We start from the raw sequence: 22,571 nt of genomic DNA on the forward strand, positions 1-22,571 counted from the left end.
TGTTGTTGGATAAAAAATACCACTAGAAGCTACACATAAATACAGATTGCAGAAGTAAGATATTTGATATCGCAAAAGTTAACTGTATCTAAACTAACATATTCAACCCTATACACACGAGAGGATCAAACAATATTTAAAAAAGGATTTCATTAAATATTTTAATTAAAATGTAATAAAAGGGGGATCTGCAATTGGCAATCATGGCAAATTTATGGATAACATTAACTAGCTTGAAACTGTGTCGAACGTTTCAATGCATTTTAAACAAAAAATCCACCTGGATCCACACCTTTATCAAGTGTCTTTGATAAGATAATATATCTTGTAACGTTCCTAATTACATTAGCATACTAAATTGTTATCTTTCACAGAAACGGAATGTAAAAACATATGTTAAAATTCTAACAAAAAAGAAAGTAAAGACAACTAAGAAAACAAAATCAAATAAAACTTTTATTTTCTGTCGGCTTTTTTATCCAGTCAATCTTATAAAATTGCAAATACATGTATATGATATAAGGTTAATATTATACACTAAAAGATGGTTTATTTTTCAACCTTTGTATTTTTATAGGTGACTGAATGATATAAGATACATTGTCATGAAAGGATGATGAAAAAGTAGTGGACGCTGAAACCAGTAGATAGAGTTGAATTACAGTTGTTATAACTCTCGTTTATATGTTATCGTTTGAATTGTTTTTGTCTTTGTTTTTAAATATTCATGGCTCTAACCTATTCGGTTTTAAGTGTTCTTGCAGTATAAGAGTCATCAGGAATCCTAGATGCACTCATGAGATAAAACAAATAATAAGGAGATATAGATATAGGAATATGTGGTGTTAGTGTCAATGAGAAAACTCTCCATCCAAATAACAATTTATCAAAGTAAACCATGAAAGTATGAAATTTATAACGTGCTGTTTTCATTATTTTATTTTTCAAAAATAAAATGCGCTTTTCACATTAAAAAACTACATGCATGTCAAACATTCACTCTACATGGCACATACGTTTTAATCATGCTAATTTATCAGATTCCAACGCTATGTTATGTTTTAGGGATAATAAACATTGATTTCAATCTTTGAAAAACAGTAACAGTTGCTAAATGAGTAGTTGCATCAGAAGAAATCTATACAACAACGATAAAGAACACTTAGGTTCAGTTCTTTATTAAATGCGTGTTCCATAGTTATAATTCGTAAATCGGGAAACTTAGTTTACAGATGAGGGAAACAAATAAATGACAGTGGTTTAAACAAATAAATGGCAGTGGTTTAAACAAATAAATGGCAGTGGTTTTTCTTCACTATTTTCATTTCTTCACTATTTTTATTTCTTCACTATTTTTATTTCTTAACTATTTCCAAAGCAGATCTGCATCCAAATCCGTTATTTAATATCTTTTAACATATCATTCATCAGTGTTTCAAATTAGCAGATTTTTTTCCAATTTAAAGTAGATAGAAACCCATCTTTATTTAAGATACAATCTCTAGAACAAGAGCAAAGTGCAACTACTTTCAAAATTCATTGTAATATAATTGTATTTTTTCTTGCATTGTCAATATGCCAGATGACTTAAAGTGTGAAATTAGTATCTAATAAAAGATCAACCCTTTGATCCCGTTCTAAAACTTGACATTTGCGAGAGGAGTTTTTAAAAGAGAATAAGCAAACTTAACCCTTTTTTACATTACACTCAAGACCAAAACAGCTGTAAGATATTTATGTTGACTTGTTTTCTTGATCGTCAATGACTTACACAAATAAAATAATAATAAATAAATGGTGAGTTCTTTTTACAAACATTGTCATCTGTTGACCGACAATTATACACTAGCGCTAGATACAGCCTTCAAGATAAAACGTATATATTGCTATATTTGCTTTAGCAGCAAATACCGTGTATAACAAATTAACAATAGAATATGGTGGAATAGACGTTTAAAAATGAATAAATCTATTTTTGTTAAACAATAAAAAGGTGAAAAGAAATGGGGACCACTGTCAAAATTGAAGTGTTTAATCGTTATAATGTTAAATAACAATAATTCATACTAATACTAGTTTATGCAAAATATTCACCGGGTTATGATCGATTCTGATTATTTCATACAATATCCTTCATTTTTATCAAAAATATCAAATCATTTGTGAGAGTGTGTCCTCAGAAAATCTGTATCGTCATCTGATCTGACATAAATAGTTTAGTTGTACATAGCATTTAAACAGTAGAAAAGTAACTTGAAATCTTCTTTACTCATAAAACAGGACAACTATATATAACCAAGAAACATTTTTCTTGCCAGATATTGTCTAATATTCAAATTGCTCTTGAACACTTTGAAGAGTAACTATAACTATACTGAGGTCGACTGTATGTGGATGGCTCTCTCAACCAATAAAGACACATGAAATATTTCAGTTTTTCCCGGAAGTAGTGACTCATCAGTAGTAAAATAAAGAAATTTGCGGTACATGCAATATAAACAAATAAATTACATATGATGGCGGATGTAAATCGTGCTTTGGAGTCAAGTGCGGAGTCATATGCATGTGGTTCTAAAATTATCCACGTGAAGAAAAATGCATTCGGAAGTTCGGTTAGCAAGAAAAAGACAGTGATGACTATGATGAGTTTCGATGCTCTAGACATATGTTTTTGCTCCCTTCTTTCTTTCATATGCTGATCAAAATGAAGTTGTTGAATATTACGGTTATTTATTCTCAGTTCGATGATAAGAAGAACTGTTGTTACAAGCAATATTAAGCAAGGTACGGTTGTCCCCAGAATGTTTCTAAGCCAGTTATAAAGTTTATTGTACTCGAAATCGAAGGGTTCGTATGTGCATTCGCACACATCCACAGCAATGATGTTGTTACCCATGCTCGAGTTTACTTCCGGTGTGTCTAGATGAGGTAGATCAGTAGAAGATATGTTAAATCTGGCAGGCATATAGTGTTTACTCCACATATTAGGAAGAATCATCACTAGGAAAGACGAAATAAACATCACAATTACGGTCACAGCTGTGTTTCTCCGGTTGCAGAATCGCGGTCCAACCATTGGAAAAGCAACAACTATGTACCTTTCTACTCCAAGCAAGACTGTCAGCCATATTGAAAAACAATGAAACTTAGATGTAACATAGTATGCTGAGTCATGGTAGACACTAAAGGCACATCCGTAAATAAAATCCGCCTTTTTAATCCCATAAACAAAGAAAAACATCGGACTTATCGATCCGATTGAAAAAATATTCGAAAACGCAAGCACTGTCAAAACAATATTAGTCGGTGATTTGCGGTTTGTTGTAATAAAAATCAGAATTGCTAAGGAATTAGCACATATTGTAATTATTGCTAAAGATGGTATTATGTATCCGTAAATTATGTCAGCCATTGGCGGGAACACGTGAGGCACACATATTGTGACGTTCCGTGTTTCATGCAATCCATAATAAGCCTTTACCGATTTCATTTTGTTGTCCTGTGTTTCTTATAACTTTAAAACATAACACAAAGTTGCTATTTAAATCAATCCTTTTTCCAAAACACAGATTAGAAATGAATTAGTTTAACTTTTCAAGATATCTACGATGCTAAACAAAATAACGTATAGTTTGATAAAATCCAATTACCAATAGGAAGAATATTCAGCTGCTTTGTCGCTTTGCCTTCCTACGCTAGAGTCTTTATCTCCAAGCTCAGGTGAATAATCTAGTACAATGTCGGTATTAATTGGGATGATAAATTAAATATTACGTATAAAGCCAATACACCTAAGTTAAGACGTCCAGGCATTCAACTACATTCCCCGAAATAATTATAACTTTTATTCAATGATATTGTTTATAAGAGTTATTCCATTAAACGACCATCAAAGTTCTAATTTGTTACCGTTTTTTTTTTATTACGTAGAGTCCTGAAAAACAGTAGAATTGAAACTTAAGTCGGAATTATAAACGAATAATTAAATGATGTCACGGCATTACATCCGATAAAAGCTCTTAATCTAAATAATGATGTTAAAACGTATACGTTTTGTGAATACTAAGATCGAAAGTATAGATTTTTCAGCCCAAATTGACGTTAATAAACATTTCATTCGCTAGTTTACGTCAAAACTCCATTTCATATATATTGATATATATATTCCTGAACAAGATCACACAGAAGCTAAAACGAATGCGTACTTGAGGATGTAATGTTATTGTGAGTTGTAAAGACGAACCCGTTTTGATGTAACTCTTTTTGGACCATTAAACAGTTATTTTTAACACTCCTTTGTTAATGTGTCACAAAATGAAGCTACATATATCTGGTTACAACACTGTGTTTAATAAGTGGTATCAGTCTGCTGTTCAAATTTCCACATTTAGGTCGTTATATCAATCAAGAGTTGTTGCTGACATTTTTTACGTATTCGTTGTTCACGTTCTGTTTGCGACGGACACGACATATCTTGGTATGTACATTAAAAGTCTGGATCAACGACATTCTAATTAAACTATAGTTCTCTGATTTCGTTGGACTTATATGTACGAGCACGTGAGACATTATAGGTCTGAACTTTAGTCAGATTAGATCCAGGACAAAATGAACAATCAAATTTCTGTAATTTGTATAAAGATAAAAAGATGTGATATGATTCCCAATGAGACCACTCTTCAGAAAAGACTAATATGATATTATTGTTCAATTTAGCAGGCTTTGTCGTACTACTGTATCGTTTATTCCCTAAACAATACATGAATGGAATAAACTTGTTTAAAAAAAAATCGCAGTGTGGAATCTATTTCTTAATTAAAGAAAGAATTGAAAAAGATAGTTTACCAAGTTAGTAATGTTGAAACGCTTTATTTGTTCGGGCCGAGGAAGTTGAATATTATCTTAACGCAATTGTGATGTTCATCTTCATTCTTAAATAAAATATGTTTAAAATAAACTAGAAAAGACTAAATGAAACAGAAGTTAACAGCTAAAGGAGACCATACGGCCTTCAAAAATAAATAAAAACAATACCGTTTAGTCAGCTAAGCAAGGCCCTTAACAATTGCAAAAAAACAATTCAAACAAAAGAACTAGCGGCTTGATTTATGTTCAAATATACACAACATGGGACATTCACACATACAATGTTGCGGGGTTAAACTAGTTTGAAGGAATTAACCCTTTCACTAAACTGGGACAGCGGTGTAACAGTACAAAACAAGAAGAAACTATAAGACAGTTGGAAAGGGCTAAGCAAATGTAAATAATACGTTGTATAAGTTTCATGCGTTCGAAGAGCTTTTGTGTATACTTTATTAGGAATGTTCATAGACAAATATTTGAAACCCAAGGATTTATAAGAACCTGAAAAATTAAGAGCTATTTGACCATAGAAAACCTCAAAGATAACCAAAATGCATCGAAGGCCAACTATGACTGAGGGAGTTAAAACCTTCGTTTCTTTATAATTTCAAAATTTATAAACGGACAATTTTAGAAAGAATACATCAGATTGACACAAAGCAGAAACATATCTAACAAAAACACATTAACTGACAGCTTATTAAGTCTTGTCACTTTAGGGGAAAAGAGGATAAGATTTAGGTAACGATACTTGAGGCGTATTCATCGTCATATGTGAAACAAATGTTCCATAACGGACAACCGACTCCAAAATTTTCAAATGGATGACTTTATCTTCACCATTTGTTTAAACATATCTATTTATAGTGAATTGGTAAACAAGTCATTGTAACTTACATTAATCTCGCCTTTTCACTTTGCGGGTGCGAGTGCTGCCTTTTAACAGCGTTAGCCTGCTCTTTTTTTAAATCTACAAGTGTGTCTTTTATGTGCAACAGATGTGGCTCTCTCTTAACACGGGCCAGCCATGTATCGTCCCCTTCCGACGGACTATCATCGTTTCTCAAGAACATACTCGCAAATGGTGTCAAGGGAAAGCCGAAAATTAGGTTCCTAAAATCTTCTCCCCGGAGCGAAGATCGAACCAGGAACCTTTGTGTTAGTAGTTCGATGCACTAACAACTACACCACTTCACTATTTGGAACTATTGGTTTGTAAGCTTCTTTGTTATCAGCAACCCTTTCCAAGGATATCATGATGTAATTTAGCTCTCCAGTATCGTATCAAGTTGGAAATGTAAATAATACAAATAAATGCGCTGCTGGAACATGTGGAATGTTTTTACAATAAAATAGAAATTTCACAATTGAGATCATCTATTTTGCATTACACTTTGAATTACTTTATTGTGAGAGGAAACCATCTTTATAACGAAACATGAAGCTAATGGGTAATGCTAGCTCTTTTCATAAGAAACTTCTGTATGCAGTCTGCCTTATTTGAATAAATGAACAAGTTGGTACGAGGAGGAGCACAGTTTGTTCCTATGGGAATGTCAACATCATTTTCAGAGTATTTTCTTTTGTGTTTAAATCACAATATGTATTTTACGAAGTATGATTCCCACTTCATTTAACATGAAATTTATTTCTACATATTTTTTAACGAAAACAAGTAAGTCCTATCAATATCACGTTATTTGTAAGGACATTCAAACTATTGCAGATATCTAATAAAGTTAAAGCAGATTTGTTCTTCAGCTTTGGTTGAAAAACCAAAGAGTCATATAAAAAACCTATAACTATTCTGGATTTCCTCTTTGGTATTAACATGCAAGTAAACTTTAAAAAAAAAAACCAAAAAAAAACCGAACGACAAGAAAAGTTCAAATCAGAAAGTCCATTATCTATAGAGTGCAAACTCAAAAAGCTCAAACACATCAAACTAGTGGATGCCAACTGTCACAGTCTGACTTGGTACAGTCATTTTGTATGTTGAAAATGGTGGGTTAAACCTGGTTTTATAGCTAGGAAATCCCTCACAACGATGACAGTAGCAACAAAACAAAAACATCACTGTACGGTCACTAATAAATATAAACGGCACCAGTATTAATGCGACAGATGCGCATTTCAACAATTATATATCTTCATAGATGTTCGATGCCGCAATATTTGAATAACTAAGATATAATACAACTGTTGAAAAGAGGACCAAAACTGGAAGTACCATAATGTATAGTCAAATCAGGACAAGGAATCAGCACGAGGAAGAAGTATTCCTTAATTCATAAATATTTTCTAATTTTTATAACGTCAAGTTTTAATCAAACAATATCCGGATCTACCTGGAAGTATCAAACCTCTGGTAACTAGGCTGGTGCTATCGAAACTGGTCTTATTAGTGTCGTAGGGGTATCGTTGAGTTAGTAGTAAATACCTTATTTTTATCAAGCAGTTTATGTAATGGGATTTACAAACACAAACGTTGTTAATTGGATTTTATCTTCTTTTATTTAAAAAGAGATCTTGCAAGATGCAAATTATTACTCCTGTGGTATATTGTTTCGATGATGCCTTCTCGTATGGAAAGCATTGAATGAACAAACTGATAATATAGGATAATCACAATGTAATTTGCATTGTCTGACCTATTACCGAACATACAATCATTAAGCCTTCCGTTTTTTTAACCATCATATATCAATCCGCAAAGATTACATAACTCTCCTCTGTAGACAGGACTTGTTGATTTACAATGAAGATCATTGTTGCTCCTGGCGTTTCAAAATTTTCATTTAAATTTCTAACAAATTGAGCATCTGTAATTACATTTCAAAAAGAGATGAGACCACTTCCAGAAAAGACCAAAATGACACATAAATTAACAACTATAAGTGACTGTACGACTTTAAACAATATGTAAAAATCCTATTTATGATTTAAAGCTGATTTTTCAATTTGATTTGTATTCTTTTATCAATGGATGGGATAGGATTTGTCGAAAGGCGTATTTTCTACGATGGGGAATAGATCATCTTATCTGTATTTGATAACACTTTCAGAAGTTTTGGTCCTTAACACTCTTTTACTGCGTACGTCATTGAAAAGTACGTCCCTCAAACGTTACAAATATGCTGTCAATCAAGAGATCAAATTCATGATAATGTCAGTTTCAGAGTATTTTTTGTTTGAATCAGAATCAGAATTCAGTTTTATTAAGTATGACCCTCCCCACACCCGCTTGAACACGATATGTGTTTCTGCTCTTTTTAACGAAAAGAAGTAAGACATATCAATATCATGTTATTTGTAAGGACAGGTATGATACTGTAGAAATCAAATAAAGGCAGATTTGTTCTTTATATAAAATTGGAAGCAATTCCAAAGTTACATAGAATAAATCCTTAAATTATCCTCTTAACGAAACCAATGGTGATGCGCCAGGTGCGCATTTCGGCAATTATGATGATGATCGATACCTCAAAATTTGAATATTCCAAATATAATATAACTGTTGAATAGAGGATCAAACTTAAGCAGATATAATATATTGCAATAACCAGACAAGGAATCGGAGGAAAGTTCAAGTCCCTAATCAAATGGCAAAATTGAAAGTCCAAACACATCAAACAAATGGATTGAACCTGGTTTTATAGCTAGCCAAACCTCTCACTTTTATGATAGTCACATCAAATTTCATTATATTAACCACGATGTGTGAACAATACAAACGAATATAATAGGTGAAAATGTCGAAAATAGGGATACAGCAATCAACTTTGTGTTATAATCTCAATGACTATATAATATATATGATTAGGAAGATATATCCCTCAATTAAAAATTATATCTAAAATTATACAAAAAAATTTAATTAAACAATATTTGTATTCATATGCTATAGAATTCAGGAAAGAAAGGTATGTAAGTTCTGGGTTGGTGATACTGGTCTTTTAAGTGTCGAGGGGCTAAATGTTGAGTTTCCAAGTAAATAGTCAATATATAATTTCTTTATTTAGCAGGTAGTGTATTGTGATTTACACAAGCGATGTTAATTGGATTATATACCAAGATTAATAGTCCTGTGATATATTGTTTCGAATACGCGAACTCGTATATAAAGCATTGAATGCTCAGATTAATTATAGATACACAATGAAATTTGCATTGTTGTTAATGTCTGACTTATAACTGGACATACCTTTATTAAGGTTGATGACCTCTTCAGTAGCCATGTGAATTATGAAAATTCAAACTATAATAGTATCAATACAGCAATGTAATTAATAATAGAGATGGTTCATAAGTTTAACATTGAATCAACACAAGAGTACATAAACCTTAAGCCTTCTGTTTCTTGCACCAATCAAGTATCAATCCGCAAAGAGTACAACACTCTTCTGCGTAGACAATATTTGTTGTTTTGCAATTAAAATTTTATGTTTCGAAATTCGATGATTGTTTGCTAATCTGAATGTGTCGTGTTCCATGTATTTGTCATGTCTGGTGAGGAAGGGATACCTGTTATTGTACACAACACCATGTTCTTCATTCAGTCCTGATCTTTTCATATTTGGCGACGTTTCATCAAGTATTCTCTAAGATCTTCGTAGTTTCATGCGGAACGGACGATGCCTTCGTGAATTACCAAACATTTGTCCGGAGGCCATTTAGTAAATACACTTTGTCCTTAATTTTGTCTGTTCCGGATCTGTTCATATTAGTTCATATTAGTATATTCTACGATCTTCGTAGTTCATGCTGAACGGATGATGTCTTCGTGAATAAACCAACTATGGGTTCAAGTTCCGGTGGCCATTCAGTAAAGTAAATTAGGGCAACAGTAGATTAACACAGATTTTCAAACGTCATGTTAAATAAAAAGACAAATTAAGGTATCGCAAACAAAAAGATTTTCATTAATTCCAAAAGGAGTATTACCGGATGTGTCAACAGAGTAATCCTCTCCTGTTATATATGTATCTCCCGCCACACAAATCCACTTACAGTCAAGCTGACATGTTCGAGAAAGAACACAATCGGAATAGATTACTATTCCGGTATCTTCAGATCTAAGATCATCTTAGATTGCTTAAGGGCATACGATACAGTTTTGATCCTTTATTTACAAGTTCATGAAAATTTGCATATAGGCTATTTTTTACCTGATTAAATTAAATATGTAATAAAAAATATACCTTCATGTGCTACTTTTTGAGTAAAATGAGGTCGAAATTTTGTACATTTGCCCAAAATTCAGATTTGTGGCCGTAATTTCTTTTTCGAAAGAAAGACATAACTTTTTTGTTATAAAAGATAAACACAAATTGTTTTTTGTTAAATAATCGGTAATTTCTGTATTTTATAAATATCCTACAAAATATGCATTTTTTTATTCAGAAATAACTCATATTTATCAAATGTTCATGAATTGAGGAAAAAACGTAATTTTTTACTGCATGTTTATCAAAATTTATAAAAATTCTCTATTTACAGTTTTATAAAATTTGGGTCACATAATCTCCCTGCAAAATGATACAAAATGCCGTTTTGAAAAATAGGGGTCCATGAACTCGTTTTCAAATTAAATCAGTTTGAATGATAAAAATCAGTCGAAAAATGCATCTTTTCCCGATATCTCACAGTTTGACGTCGCGAAAATAACAAATTACGTTAGCAACGCCATTACCTTTCCTGTAACTGTATCGTATGCCCTTAACATAACGTCAGTAAGATGAGACACAGACGTATCGTATCTGTCAACAAATTCGTTATGGTCAACGTAACGCTTAGTGAGTATCATTTTCAGTCACTCTTCCTTGTAAATCTGTTAAAGTCCGTAAGTGCAAGGAACACACACTTACCAGTGAGGTCCGTTTTGTGTGAACACGAGTGTTATGTATCAATTGAGATATACAAACACAACACGATAGTGAAGGGGTCTGTTACTGCTGAGAAAAAAGAAGTTGAAATCATCACATGTGCAATAAATTCTAATTCAAAGTCGTCCATATTTCAATATCGAGTAAGAGGTCAAGATATGAAGCAGACCTTCTAGTTATTTCGATAGTTTGCTTAATCTGAATATGAGCACAGACGCACATTGGTGAGTTGGGTCCCAAATAAATAATTATTCGACTGCGACTACCTGTTATATTTTAGCCTTCTGATTGTATCGTTATTGGTGGTTTTTTTTTATCTTTGCGATTTTTCACAGAATAAGATGTTTTGTGAAAATTTGTAGTAGACAAGGCTATTTCTAAATATATGATATTTAACTTAGCATGTCAATTGAACGTGAGGAATAGTTATGTAAAACATAAAAATATCAAACGTATATAAAAAATTATAAAGAAAGTAAATGAACATTTTACAGTAGATCTTTAAATTCGTTAGAAATCCCAATATGAATGACACTATTGACCGTATACAGCTCATCACAATATGCACGTTAAATATATGCATACAAACATACAATCATCTACTTTGAATGATAACTCTTTAGAATGCAATAAGGCAACAAAGTGCATCTCTTAGAATTAAACATTTTGTTTTTGCTAAATGTACATTGTTCTTATTATACAGTTAAAACAAATCAATAATTGCACCAATTTACTAGACTATTTTGATTGAAGTATTTACTGTCAATTTATTCCAAATGCATTATTCAACTTAGAATTTTCAATTCCATAACAAAACAAAATGTTACTGTTTTACCTTAAGAGCATACGATACAGTTTCGATCCCATAATGCATTTTTGATGACAATTTGCATATAGGCTATTTCTTACCTGATTAAATCAAATATATAATAAAAATATACCATCATATGCTTCTTTTTGAGTAAATTGAGGTTGAAATTTCCGATCTTTCTTCGAAATTTGGATTTGTGGACGCTTTTTTCCTTTCGACAGAAATACTCAACTTTTCGAATTTTATCTTAAAAGATAAACACAATCTGGTTTTTCATAAATTATTTGTAAGTTTTATTTGTATGTTTTATATAAATGTTGTATAAATTGGAAAATTTCATTTTCACAAAGAACTCATATTATCAAATGTTTGTGAATGTAGAAAAAATACGTATTCAAATTCAGGTTAATGACCCTTTCTGAAGCCATTTTTGTACGAATTTTTCAAACTTCAATTGTATCAAAACTACAGATAAAATGAATAATAGAGGTATGCCATTTTGTACATATATAAGAGGAAACCTGATGAAAGGCATTACTATTTACTGTTTCATTGCAATAAATAGAAAAATAGAACTTTGTGGCAAATAAACCAAGATTTTTATTTAAAATCTACAGCCTTTGATACAGAGATTTTTGTTATAAAATATTTGAAACCTAGATTACTCACTTGCTTTTCTATGATGTGCTAGTGGGTTTTTTTTTACGAAAAGATCTAACCAACCTGTAAATTCCAAAATAACTCGTGCTGAGTCACTTAAGTCGAGCGCACCCTAAACGGTGTACTTGATTTGGTCCATATTCTTTTATGTTTTAACCGATAACTACATTAATAGACTTGTCTTACAGAACTCAATGCTAGCGCTGCATGCAATGATCCTATATCTATCAGTCATCAAATTGCCAAATATTAGAGTACAAGAAAAAGGCTGTGGATTTTCTATAATTTTCTATATGTTAGCATTGAATTAACACAAGGGTACATATTCCTTAATTAAAATTTCACTATTGACTTTTTCATTAAAACTGGTACACATAATAATATACGTAATCAAGCCAAATGTCTTTTTTAAAAAGAGGGGTCCATGGACTCGTTTTCAAGTTAAATCAGTTAATTTTCTTTTCCCGATAACTAACCGTTTGACGTTGCGAAAATAACAATTTACCTAAGCAACGTTATTATCTCCCCTTTTACTATATCGTACATGTATGCCCTTAATCATCTAGAAAACAAGGTTGGTGAATTGTATATATTTTTCAGTTATTTCTACCACGAGGATCACTAGAAAATAGTATTTTATAAAAAGCATAAACTCAAGTTCGTTAATAAGCTTATCATGAATACAATGCTAAAAATTTTGATATAATGTGGTTATCTTAACAAGAAATACGTTATTTGTGAAATATTTTGAAATTAGTCGCCGGGTAAATTTAATTCTCGATGAAAAATACTTGATTCGAGCCCACTTTTTATTGATTTCAAATAAAATAACCATATTGAAATAATTGAATATTTTATTTGTCGTGCAGTGATAATGAATTGAAATAAGTCCATAACTGCTTTAAGTGTTTATAAAGAAATGTTGCACTCCTTTATCATTTTACAGATAAACGAATAGAAATTGGAACCAAAATAACTAGCTTCACTCCTACGTTTGAACATTAGATTACCTATTTCTGGTCCAACTTAAGTTTGCATTTAAATTATAGGCTTCCAGTGAATTAATTTTCTTGCATGCATTACATTAGAATAAAGATAAGAAATAGCTAGTTCTGTTGCACTTAACTCATGATATTTATTAATGAATTTAAACGTTCTGAAAATAAAATATTGTAAGATAATTCGAACGACTAAATTATACATGTGATTGTGGACTTTCCGATTGGATTTTCCTCTGAGTTCAGTATTTTTGTGATTTTACTTTTTATACCAACATCCTACTATAGTAAATACAGTTCATTGAATTTCGCGTAATCACATGTAAATCAAACCTACTCGTAACACTTGTTCGTGCCATCATGATTGAGTAATCCACGTCATCTTACCCTTTGATGATAGTTGTCTCATTGGCAATCGCAGCTTCTTATGTATACATCAAAACTAAATTTCTTGAAAAATTAAAATTGCATACTTATATTTAGATATGACAAATATTGGTGGGATTTGTTTAATATGTTTTGTTTATATATTAAGGAGGCCAAGCTATATACTAAATTAATAATCTGAGGTAAATTTTACAAGTGCAGGTAGTGGGTTTTAATGTGGTCCAAAAGAAAAGAACAGCATGTCAGTAAACATTTTATATTAAAAAGGGATAACATTGATAAACAGAAAAAGGAGTCAATGTTTTCTTAGTTAATAAAATTCTGCACTATGATGGCATGATAGATCAGTCACCCTGTATTTTTTTCTCTTTATATTTGTGTTTGACTAGGTAGTGGAGAAGGCAACAACTGAAATCATGTCATACAGACGAGACTAATTAAAATGTTGGAGGACATGGACATTGCTGATGATATCAGCCTCTTTTCTCATACACATGAACACATACAGAAAAGGACGGATAAAGTTACATTAGGAGCAGCGAAAGTAACACTGATTGTAAATGAAAAGAAAACTTATGTAATGAAAATAGCTACAAAGAACAAAAAAACAATAACAGTGAACGAAAAAGAACTGGAACGAGTTAATTCTTTTAACTATCTTGGAAGTAGAGTCAACACAGAAGGAAAATATGGAGGAAGAAATCAACATCTGTATTGATAAAGCGGCTTCTAGATTAAAATAAACAGCTGCGCCATAAGCGCATGATACACCCGTCGTCTTGTTTGGACGTTTTATGCAATAATCCTTAATTGTTTCTGAGATACAGCGTGACATGTGAAAACCGTCTTTGTTAACAAAAAACTCAAAAACTCTAAAATCAAATTTTGAATCAACATTAAAAAGTATACAGATCTTAAGATTTATTTAACTAAGAAGAAATAAAAGTTTTATGCAATAATCCTAAATTCTTTCTGAGATACAGCTTGGCATGTGAAAACTCTGTTTGTTTAGCAAAAAAACTCAATAACTCTAAAACCAAATTTCGAATCAAATCCAAAAAGTATACAGATCTTTAGATTAATATAACAAAGAAGTGTGTAAAGTTTAAAGCAATTATCATAAATCGTTTTTGAGATACAGCGCGACATGTAAAATAACCTCCCCTTTTTTTTAAAAAAATAATCAATAACTCAAAAACAAAATGTTGAATCATCACCAAAAAGTATACAGATGTTAACAGTAATATAACAAAGAAGTGTGTAAAGTTTAAGCAATAATCAAAAATAGTTTTTTGGGATACAGCGCGACACGTAAAAAAAATCTCCCCCTTTTTTACAAAATACTCAATAACTCAACAAAAAAAATTGAATCATCACCAAAAAGTTTACAGATCTTTAGAGTAATGTAACAAAGAAGTGTGTAAAGTTTTAAGCAATAATCAAAATTGTTTTTGAGATACGGCGATACATGTGAAAAAAACACCCTGTTTAAGTTATAAAGTCCCGTATTTCAAAAAGTTTAAATTTATTTTCACCAAAAAGTATACAGATCATTTGATCATCATAAGAAACAACCATTTTAAGTTTCATGAAATTTGGATAAGTCGTTCTCAAATTACAGTGCGGCATGTTTACGCTGGACGGACGGACATATGGAGAGACGGACAGACAGACGGACACCGGACATTGTATACCATAATACGTCCCGTCAATTTTTTTGTATAAAAACCTAAACAACACAGCAAAAAACACGAATGTGTCCAAAGTACACGGATGTCCAGCTAGGACTATCATTCTCCGTGTTCAATAGACCGTGAAATTGGGGGAAAAAATAATCTGGCATCCAAATTAGAAAGATCATACAGACGGGAACATGTGGAATAAGTTTCAAGTTGATTAGACTTCAACTTCATCAAAACTACCTTGATCAAAAACTTTATCCTTAAGCGGGACAGACGGACGGAGGGACGAACAGACGAACGAACAGACAGACGCACAGACCAGAAAACATAATGCCCCTCTATTATCGTAGGTAGGGGATAATATCGTAGGTGGGGCACAAAAACAGGATTTTTAGAAAGACTTAGCTTAGATTGTATGTGAGCAATATTAATTCAAAGCTGCTTTACAGTTTAGAAACATGGAAAACAACTAAACAATAAAAAAGACGAATGAGAAGATTGCAAGGATGCTCTTTGAGAGGAATTAATAACATCAGATGGGCAAATGTTATTTCAAGTAGTGATCAGAAAGAACAGGTAAGATGAATATAGTAAATGAGATAATGAAAAGGCGGTGGAAATAATATTGGACTAATATTGCGAATGGATAACAACCGCCATGTGAAAAACTGACTGACATGGACACCACAACGGACAAGAACGCTTGGAAGAACTAAAGGCACATGGACAAGAGATATAACAGTAACGATAAAAAGATTATACCTGGAATCAGAAAGGGAAAATCGCGAAAGTTGGAACGAGTTTGAGGTCCCTTGTTGATAACTTATATGTTAAAGAACATGAATAGTATTAATTAAGTAAGTAAGTTATTTCGTCTGTATGCTTTATTTGTTCAACTAGAAACAGTGGTACCCATAAAACATGAATATTTTTTTATAACTGTCCAAAGTTTAAAATGGCAATTTGTCACCAATTTTTAACGAATAAAGTTCCATAACACTGCAATGGCATACCAGAAATTCAAATGAAAAACTAAGAGCAGCTTATTCCAACAGATTAAGCAAGTCCTAAAATTTTCACTTTCTACTGAAACTGGTTAAGAGTAATAAAATTAACGGTACCAATTTTCTTGCACCAGATGCGCATTTCGACAATATATGTCTAGCTCTTCAGTGATGCTCGTGGCCAAAATATTTGAAATCCAAAGCTTATATAAAAGATGAAGAGCTATAATCCAAAAGGTCCAAAAAATATAGCCAAATTCTTGAAAGGAATGAGAGCTTTGCACGAGGGAGATACATTCCTTAATTTATAATAATTTCTAATACTTTGTAACAGCAAATTTTAAATAACACAAAAAATCCGTATTTCATGCCAGTACCGAAGTACTGGCTACTGGGCTGGTGATACCCTCAGGGACTAATAGTCCACCAGCAGAGGCATCGACCCAGTGGAAGTAATAAAATTAACTTACAAATGTACCAGTACTTGTAAATGTGCCAGTACTTGCAAATAACCCCTTTATACGAATTAAGTAACAAATTACCCCAAACTGTAAGATCAGAAATTTCAAAAGATTACAAAAAGGCCGTACATCAATATATTAACAAGTAACCAAAGTTTCATTAAAGTTGTTCGAAGCAATTTTGAATTATAGAAAGAAAATTTTATAAATAAAAAAGCCGCAACTTGAAAACCTAAATGTAACATTTATTATATACCTATATGGAGTTATTTTCTTTCAGAACGTCAGGTCATTCTTTTTCAGAATCAACCCGGACGATACCATGTTTCAATGGTATATGCTCCAAGGCATAAAATAATGACCTGTGTAAGGTCATTATTTTCCTTGATAAACATGCAATCTATGATTTACTTCAAAATTTTATTCATGTAATAGTTTTTTGTTGCCGATTTGGAATTTTTTTTTCTACAGTTCAACCGATAAAGATGTAGAAGAAACCGTCATTGTTGTCCCGCAATTTAATTTTAGAAACAAATAACGTGAAGTTTTGTTGATTTATCGCTATAATAAAGAAACATTATCATATATGTCAGAAGAATTTTAATTCAGACTTTCATAAAATAAATCCAGATTTAACATATTCGTGTGTAAGATTTTGAAAATCTAATTGAGTCAAACTGAATAGGTTGATTGATTTTTGGTTGTTTTCGTAACGTCCAGTGGCAAATATTTCATGCATGTTCAGAACGATACACACTGAATAGAAAATCATACTGTAACCTACATGTATTTATATTCGTCTTCGTGTCAGTTCTTATCTTTTTAAAATTTATGTATACCTTTTACTCTATCAAATGATCAACTAATAAAAATAATCTTATATTCTATTGAATAACACGTAACTCACGAAAGGGTCGGGTGTGGAGGGTATATAATTTTATCCTGATTATCTTTTAATAAAATGTATTGCTATTCGAAAGATAATCTTTCGGAATTTTTCATTCGATTCAAGTAAAATAGTTAGATAAATAACAACTTTTTCGCGATAGAAATAACATAACAAATAGAAAAAAAAAACATATTCCCTCCCCCTTTTCCATAAGCTAAGTGGTACAATAAATAACTTACAATGTGTCTTGTATTTGTCATACACCGTTATAGGGTGGTAACAATACATTTGTGTCTTACTTCATGCAGTTACAGTAATATTTTTATTGTGTATGGATAACAATTTTTAAAAGGTTTATATCTAAATTATTTAGTGAGTTTTATTTCACATTTTAAATGAGCCGCAGGGCGTATTGAAATATGAACGAATTAGAAAGGAATATCCCACTTTCGTGTTGTCGGTAAAAAAGGATACTAAATTTTACAAATCTTTATAAAATTAATATTTTTTTACGGTATATAAGTCAGATAATGCATATTTTAAGGTTTTTCTTGTCGAAGAACACACCTCGGGCTGTCAGGATTGTTCAAAGAAAGACCTCCCTCCGGTCAGTCTTTCATTTGATCAATCCTGACAACCCACGGTGTGTTCTACGACAAGAAAAACCTTAAAATATGCATTATCTCTAACTGAAACTGTAAGGAAGCTTTCCTCCAGAAACAATTCATAAATAAAGATTTGTGAATGCTTTTTTTTAGTTTTTGCCCGACATATTGATAACGGACGGTTGGACAACAGTTTTGCATGGTACGTCACGTTAACGGTGGGGGGGGGGGGGGACAAAATAAATCGTCATTTATATCATACGTTAGATACGTTTTATATTTAACTATGAGTGGGGAATGGAGATGTTGGCATATTTAAATCGAAATAAACCAAAAGGTTTGGTTCTCCATGGGTTACATACTTTTCAGTGGGAGCAAACGTATTACCTTCGAGCGACCTAAAGACACAGCCAAGTCGATTTGAAATCGACTATACATTTATTGATCCTTCTAACGAGGAACAATGAAAAACAAGTGCAACAAATTCGAATAAAATGAGGTGGAGAAGTTGGGGCAGAAAAAGCCACCAGATACAATTGAAAGACAAAAAAAAGATATCTTGATCCAATACATGTGTGGTCTAAAATAACAATATTTATCCTTAGCACATACAAAGCTGGAAAAGGAATTTATTTTCAAATCCATAGCTAGTTAAACGAATAGCAATGTCTCTGTTATAACTTTGTCATAGCAGTTCATTCCTAAAATACTTTTTTGATCAAATATCCGTTTTCATACTGACAGCGATATTTTGCAACGTTGACGAAAAGATTGTGCACATAATATGAACAATTCGTATGCAGCTTGACTTTTGTCTACATGATTTTTTCAATAAAGATCACAAACAATCAGCCTCCAGACTAATGGGATGTTTTCTACAAATAAACTCATTGACATATCTGACACATTCTTAGTTTTTGTTTGTTCCGGCGATTCCTCACAAGGATATTGACAGATCATGAACGTTTTGTAAATAAAACGTATAAGCTATGTATGAATTAACCTTGCTCGACCATTCAATCAGAAAAGAACATTCTGAATAGTTCTAAATCACGAGAGATTTCTTCTTTCATAAAAGTTGAAAGAATGCAGTATTTTTATTCTATATCTTTCTATTTATTCATTATGTGTATAAGACACTATCAATATTCATATGCGAAACTCGTATTGTAGAAATAAAAATGACAAGAATATGTTTTATTATAAATATATTTTATTCTTTTACAAAAGATGTCAATAGGATGTATAAATAATTCACCATAAACAATTATTATTATGATTAATCATATAACATAAAAAAAAAATATCGGGGAAATTGTTGAAAGACTCTGCATATAGAAAATAATCAAAAATCATTAAAAATTTATAAAAATTCTAAAAAAAATGTTCATTTTAAAGATTATTGCCTTTTCTAAGATGTATCAAAACAATATCATAAAATATAAACTACAAAACAAATATAATAAAAGTAATAACACTCTTAATGAGCTCAAAATTTCATGCAATGACTATCTCAACAATAATATCATAGTCTTGTTTCTATGTCACAATTCGTTGTTTAAAAGAATGGTTTGTAACAGGCTCGTTCTACTCGACAAGATGACTTTATAGCGGTGTAAACTGACATAAATAATGAAGGAAAGGTTGTAAGGAAATATTTGCAAGGTTCGTCAATGATGTCTCTCGCCGTCTGTGAACTGAAAGTAAACCAGTTACATATAAATAAAACAAGAATTTGAGAAATCTTTGTTGAAGTTAAAGTTTGAGGTAGCTTTAAAAACTAGCTCAATCCACCATTTTCTACATAAGAAAATGCCTGTATCAAGTCACGAATATGACAGTTGTTATCCATTCGTTTGATGTGTTTGAGCTTTTGATTTCGCATTTTGATTAGAGACCTTCCCTTTTGAATTTTCCTCGGAGTTTAGTTTTTTTGTGTTTTTTTTTTATTCTAAATATCTTTAATAAAAAATAAACAGATATATTATGTTAAGGAGGGGTATTTGCAAAAAATACCAGTCGAGAGAATGTTAAATTTGTCGAGCCGTAAGGCGAGGGAAATTCATTCTTAAGACTGTTATTTTTCGCAAATACCCCTCAGGAACATGCTATATCTGTTTAATTACACCGAATGTGAATGTTAAAAATCGCATTGATAATCATGACGTTACAAGCGTCCAGTCGGATAGAGTATTTTTTGGCAAATACCATGGCATAGAGGGGGGAAAAGGGTATATCCTTTTTGCATTTACCCCGGTGACGTTAAATATCGAAAGATATTCATTTGATAATAGTAAATTGGTGAAAAATACACTGGCTATCAACCAATCAAAACCAAGGATTCTTACATAAGGTGTAACACATCTTCCCATAATATAATTATAAATAATGAAATATTTGCGGAGATTAAAGACTCATTAAACGAAAAACAAACGATCTGAAAAGGCTTCTAACATTTCGGGTCCGAATTATCTGCAGCTCTGTACTTCTTTTATTCATGTCAAACTCCTTTTATTTGAGCGTCACTATTTGTCTTTTGCAGACGAAACGCGCGTCTGGCGTGCAACATTTCAATCCTGGTTTATATGATGAGTTCATTTACATGTAATGTATTGAGTAAACCGGTAACGAGAGATTCTTGCTTGTTTGAATATTGAACATTAATATCACAGGAACTTATTCTGGATTATATAGATTTTTGACGATTTTTCAGGAGATGGTTTAAAAACTTTTATAAATTATTTGCTATTTTCTCTATCTTTTAGTGTGACTCATTGTGTCAGACATTTTGAATTGCCGGTAGAAGTATCAAGAATGTACAATATAAAAACTTACAGTTTGTCATAATGTAAGCAGCAGTTGTAAACAAACAAAACTAGTTCCACTAACGTGTTCTTATACTGGCGGAAGGATCTCATCTCTTTCAAAACCACAAGATCAACAACTGACGTCTGCAATGAATTTTCAAACAAAATTCAAATAACGAGAGATCTTTTAGAAATGTACTCAACGACGAAAAGATTAATCACAGTAAAGTGCTATCAACTCAAGCATCAGGAACATTAAAATTGATTAGCGTGAAACAACTGCTAGGATGTTAACTTCAAAATAAGGAAATTGAAAATAAAATTTATTTATTTATGTTTAGCTATAAAAGGATTCAAAGGGGACGAAAGATACCAGAGGAACTGGGGTGATCTCAGGTGCTCCGGAAGGGTAAGCAGATCCTGCTCCACATGTGGCACCAAAATCTGTGTTCGTATCAATTACTCTTTCCAAAAACAAGTAACACAACTTTCACATGGATTTTAATTATTACCTTCTGCCCCCCCCCCCCCCCCCCTTTAATTCCTTTCTAATCTTGAATGAGATTATAGGCTATCAGATAATATTTATCTCCCAATGTCTATTAGTTTTAAATATAAGACGAAGTACAGACCATATTTAGTATAACATAAATGTAGTAACAACATTATTAGTTTTTGTCATAATACAGTGCAAGATTAAATCAACATGTAGGTTCATATCTAGAAACGTTTTTCATTGTTTATTCACCCATTCACAAAACATGGCATTTCTACAGGCATAATTGATTATATCAATCATTGTTTACTCACCAATTCACAAAACATGGCATTTCTACAGGCATTATTGATTATATCAATCATTGTTAACTCACCCATTCACAAAACATGGCATTTCTACAGGCATTATTGATTATATCAATCATTGTTTACTCACCCATTCACAAAACATGGCATTTCTACAGGCATTATTGATTATATCAATCATTGTTTACTCACCTATCCACAAAACATGGCATTTCTACAGGCATTATTGATTATATCAATCATTGTTTACTCACCCACTCACAAAACATGGCATTTCTACAGGCATTATTGATGATATCAATCATTGTTTACTCACCCATTCACAAAACATGGCATTTCTACAGGCATTATTGATTATATCAATCATTTTTTACTCACCCATTCACAAAACATGGCATTTCTACAGGCATTATTGATGATATCAATCATTGTTTACTCACCCATTCACAAAACATGGCATTTCTACAGGCATTATTGATTATATCAATCATTGTCCAGCCTGCTCCACCTGTCGTTGATGTCCTGAAAAAGTAAAAACATTGTGTAAAGCAGATATGAAAATAGTAGTAAAATATAAAGTAGGAAGGTATCACTCGGATTTAGTAAATGTAATGTGGTGAATATTTCCTCTCCTTTAATTTGAAAGGCGGACATATTAACTAGGAGAAATATCTTTTACAACTTTTGTTGTACTTGTTTATTTGGTAATTGC

At 31.8% G+C, this 22,571-nt stretch overlaps 1 protein-coding gene across 1 annotated transcript in view; it reads right to left on the reverse strand.

Moving 5' to 3' along the window:
• Positions 1-19,542: 19,542 nt before the first annotated feature.
• Positions 19,543-22,571, reverse strand: part of LOC134721808 (uncharacterized) — a 30,050-nt gene continuing 27,021 nt past the window's right edge. The window contains exons 15-17 of the mRNA XM_063585037.1: positions 22,300-22,381; positions 21,084-21,199; positions 19,543-19,945 (exon numbers count right to left, since the gene is read on the reverse strand). Coding sequence (XP_063441107.1) covers positions 19,807-19,945; positions 21,084-21,199; positions 22,300-22,381 — 337 coding nt within the window. The 3' untranslated portion in view covers positions 19,543-19,806. The remainder of the gene's footprint in view (positions 19,946-21,083; positions 21,200-22,299; positions 22,382-22,571) is intronic.

Source organism: Mytilus trossulus, chromosome 6 (assembly GCF_036588685.1).
Source record: "Mytilus trossulus isolate FHL-02 chromosome 6, PNRI_Mtr1.1.1.hap1, whole genome shotgun sequence".
In the NCBI taxonomy this organism is placed as follows: Eukaryota; Metazoa; Mollusca; class Bivalvia; order Mytilida; family Mytilidae; genus Mytilus; species Mytilus trossulus.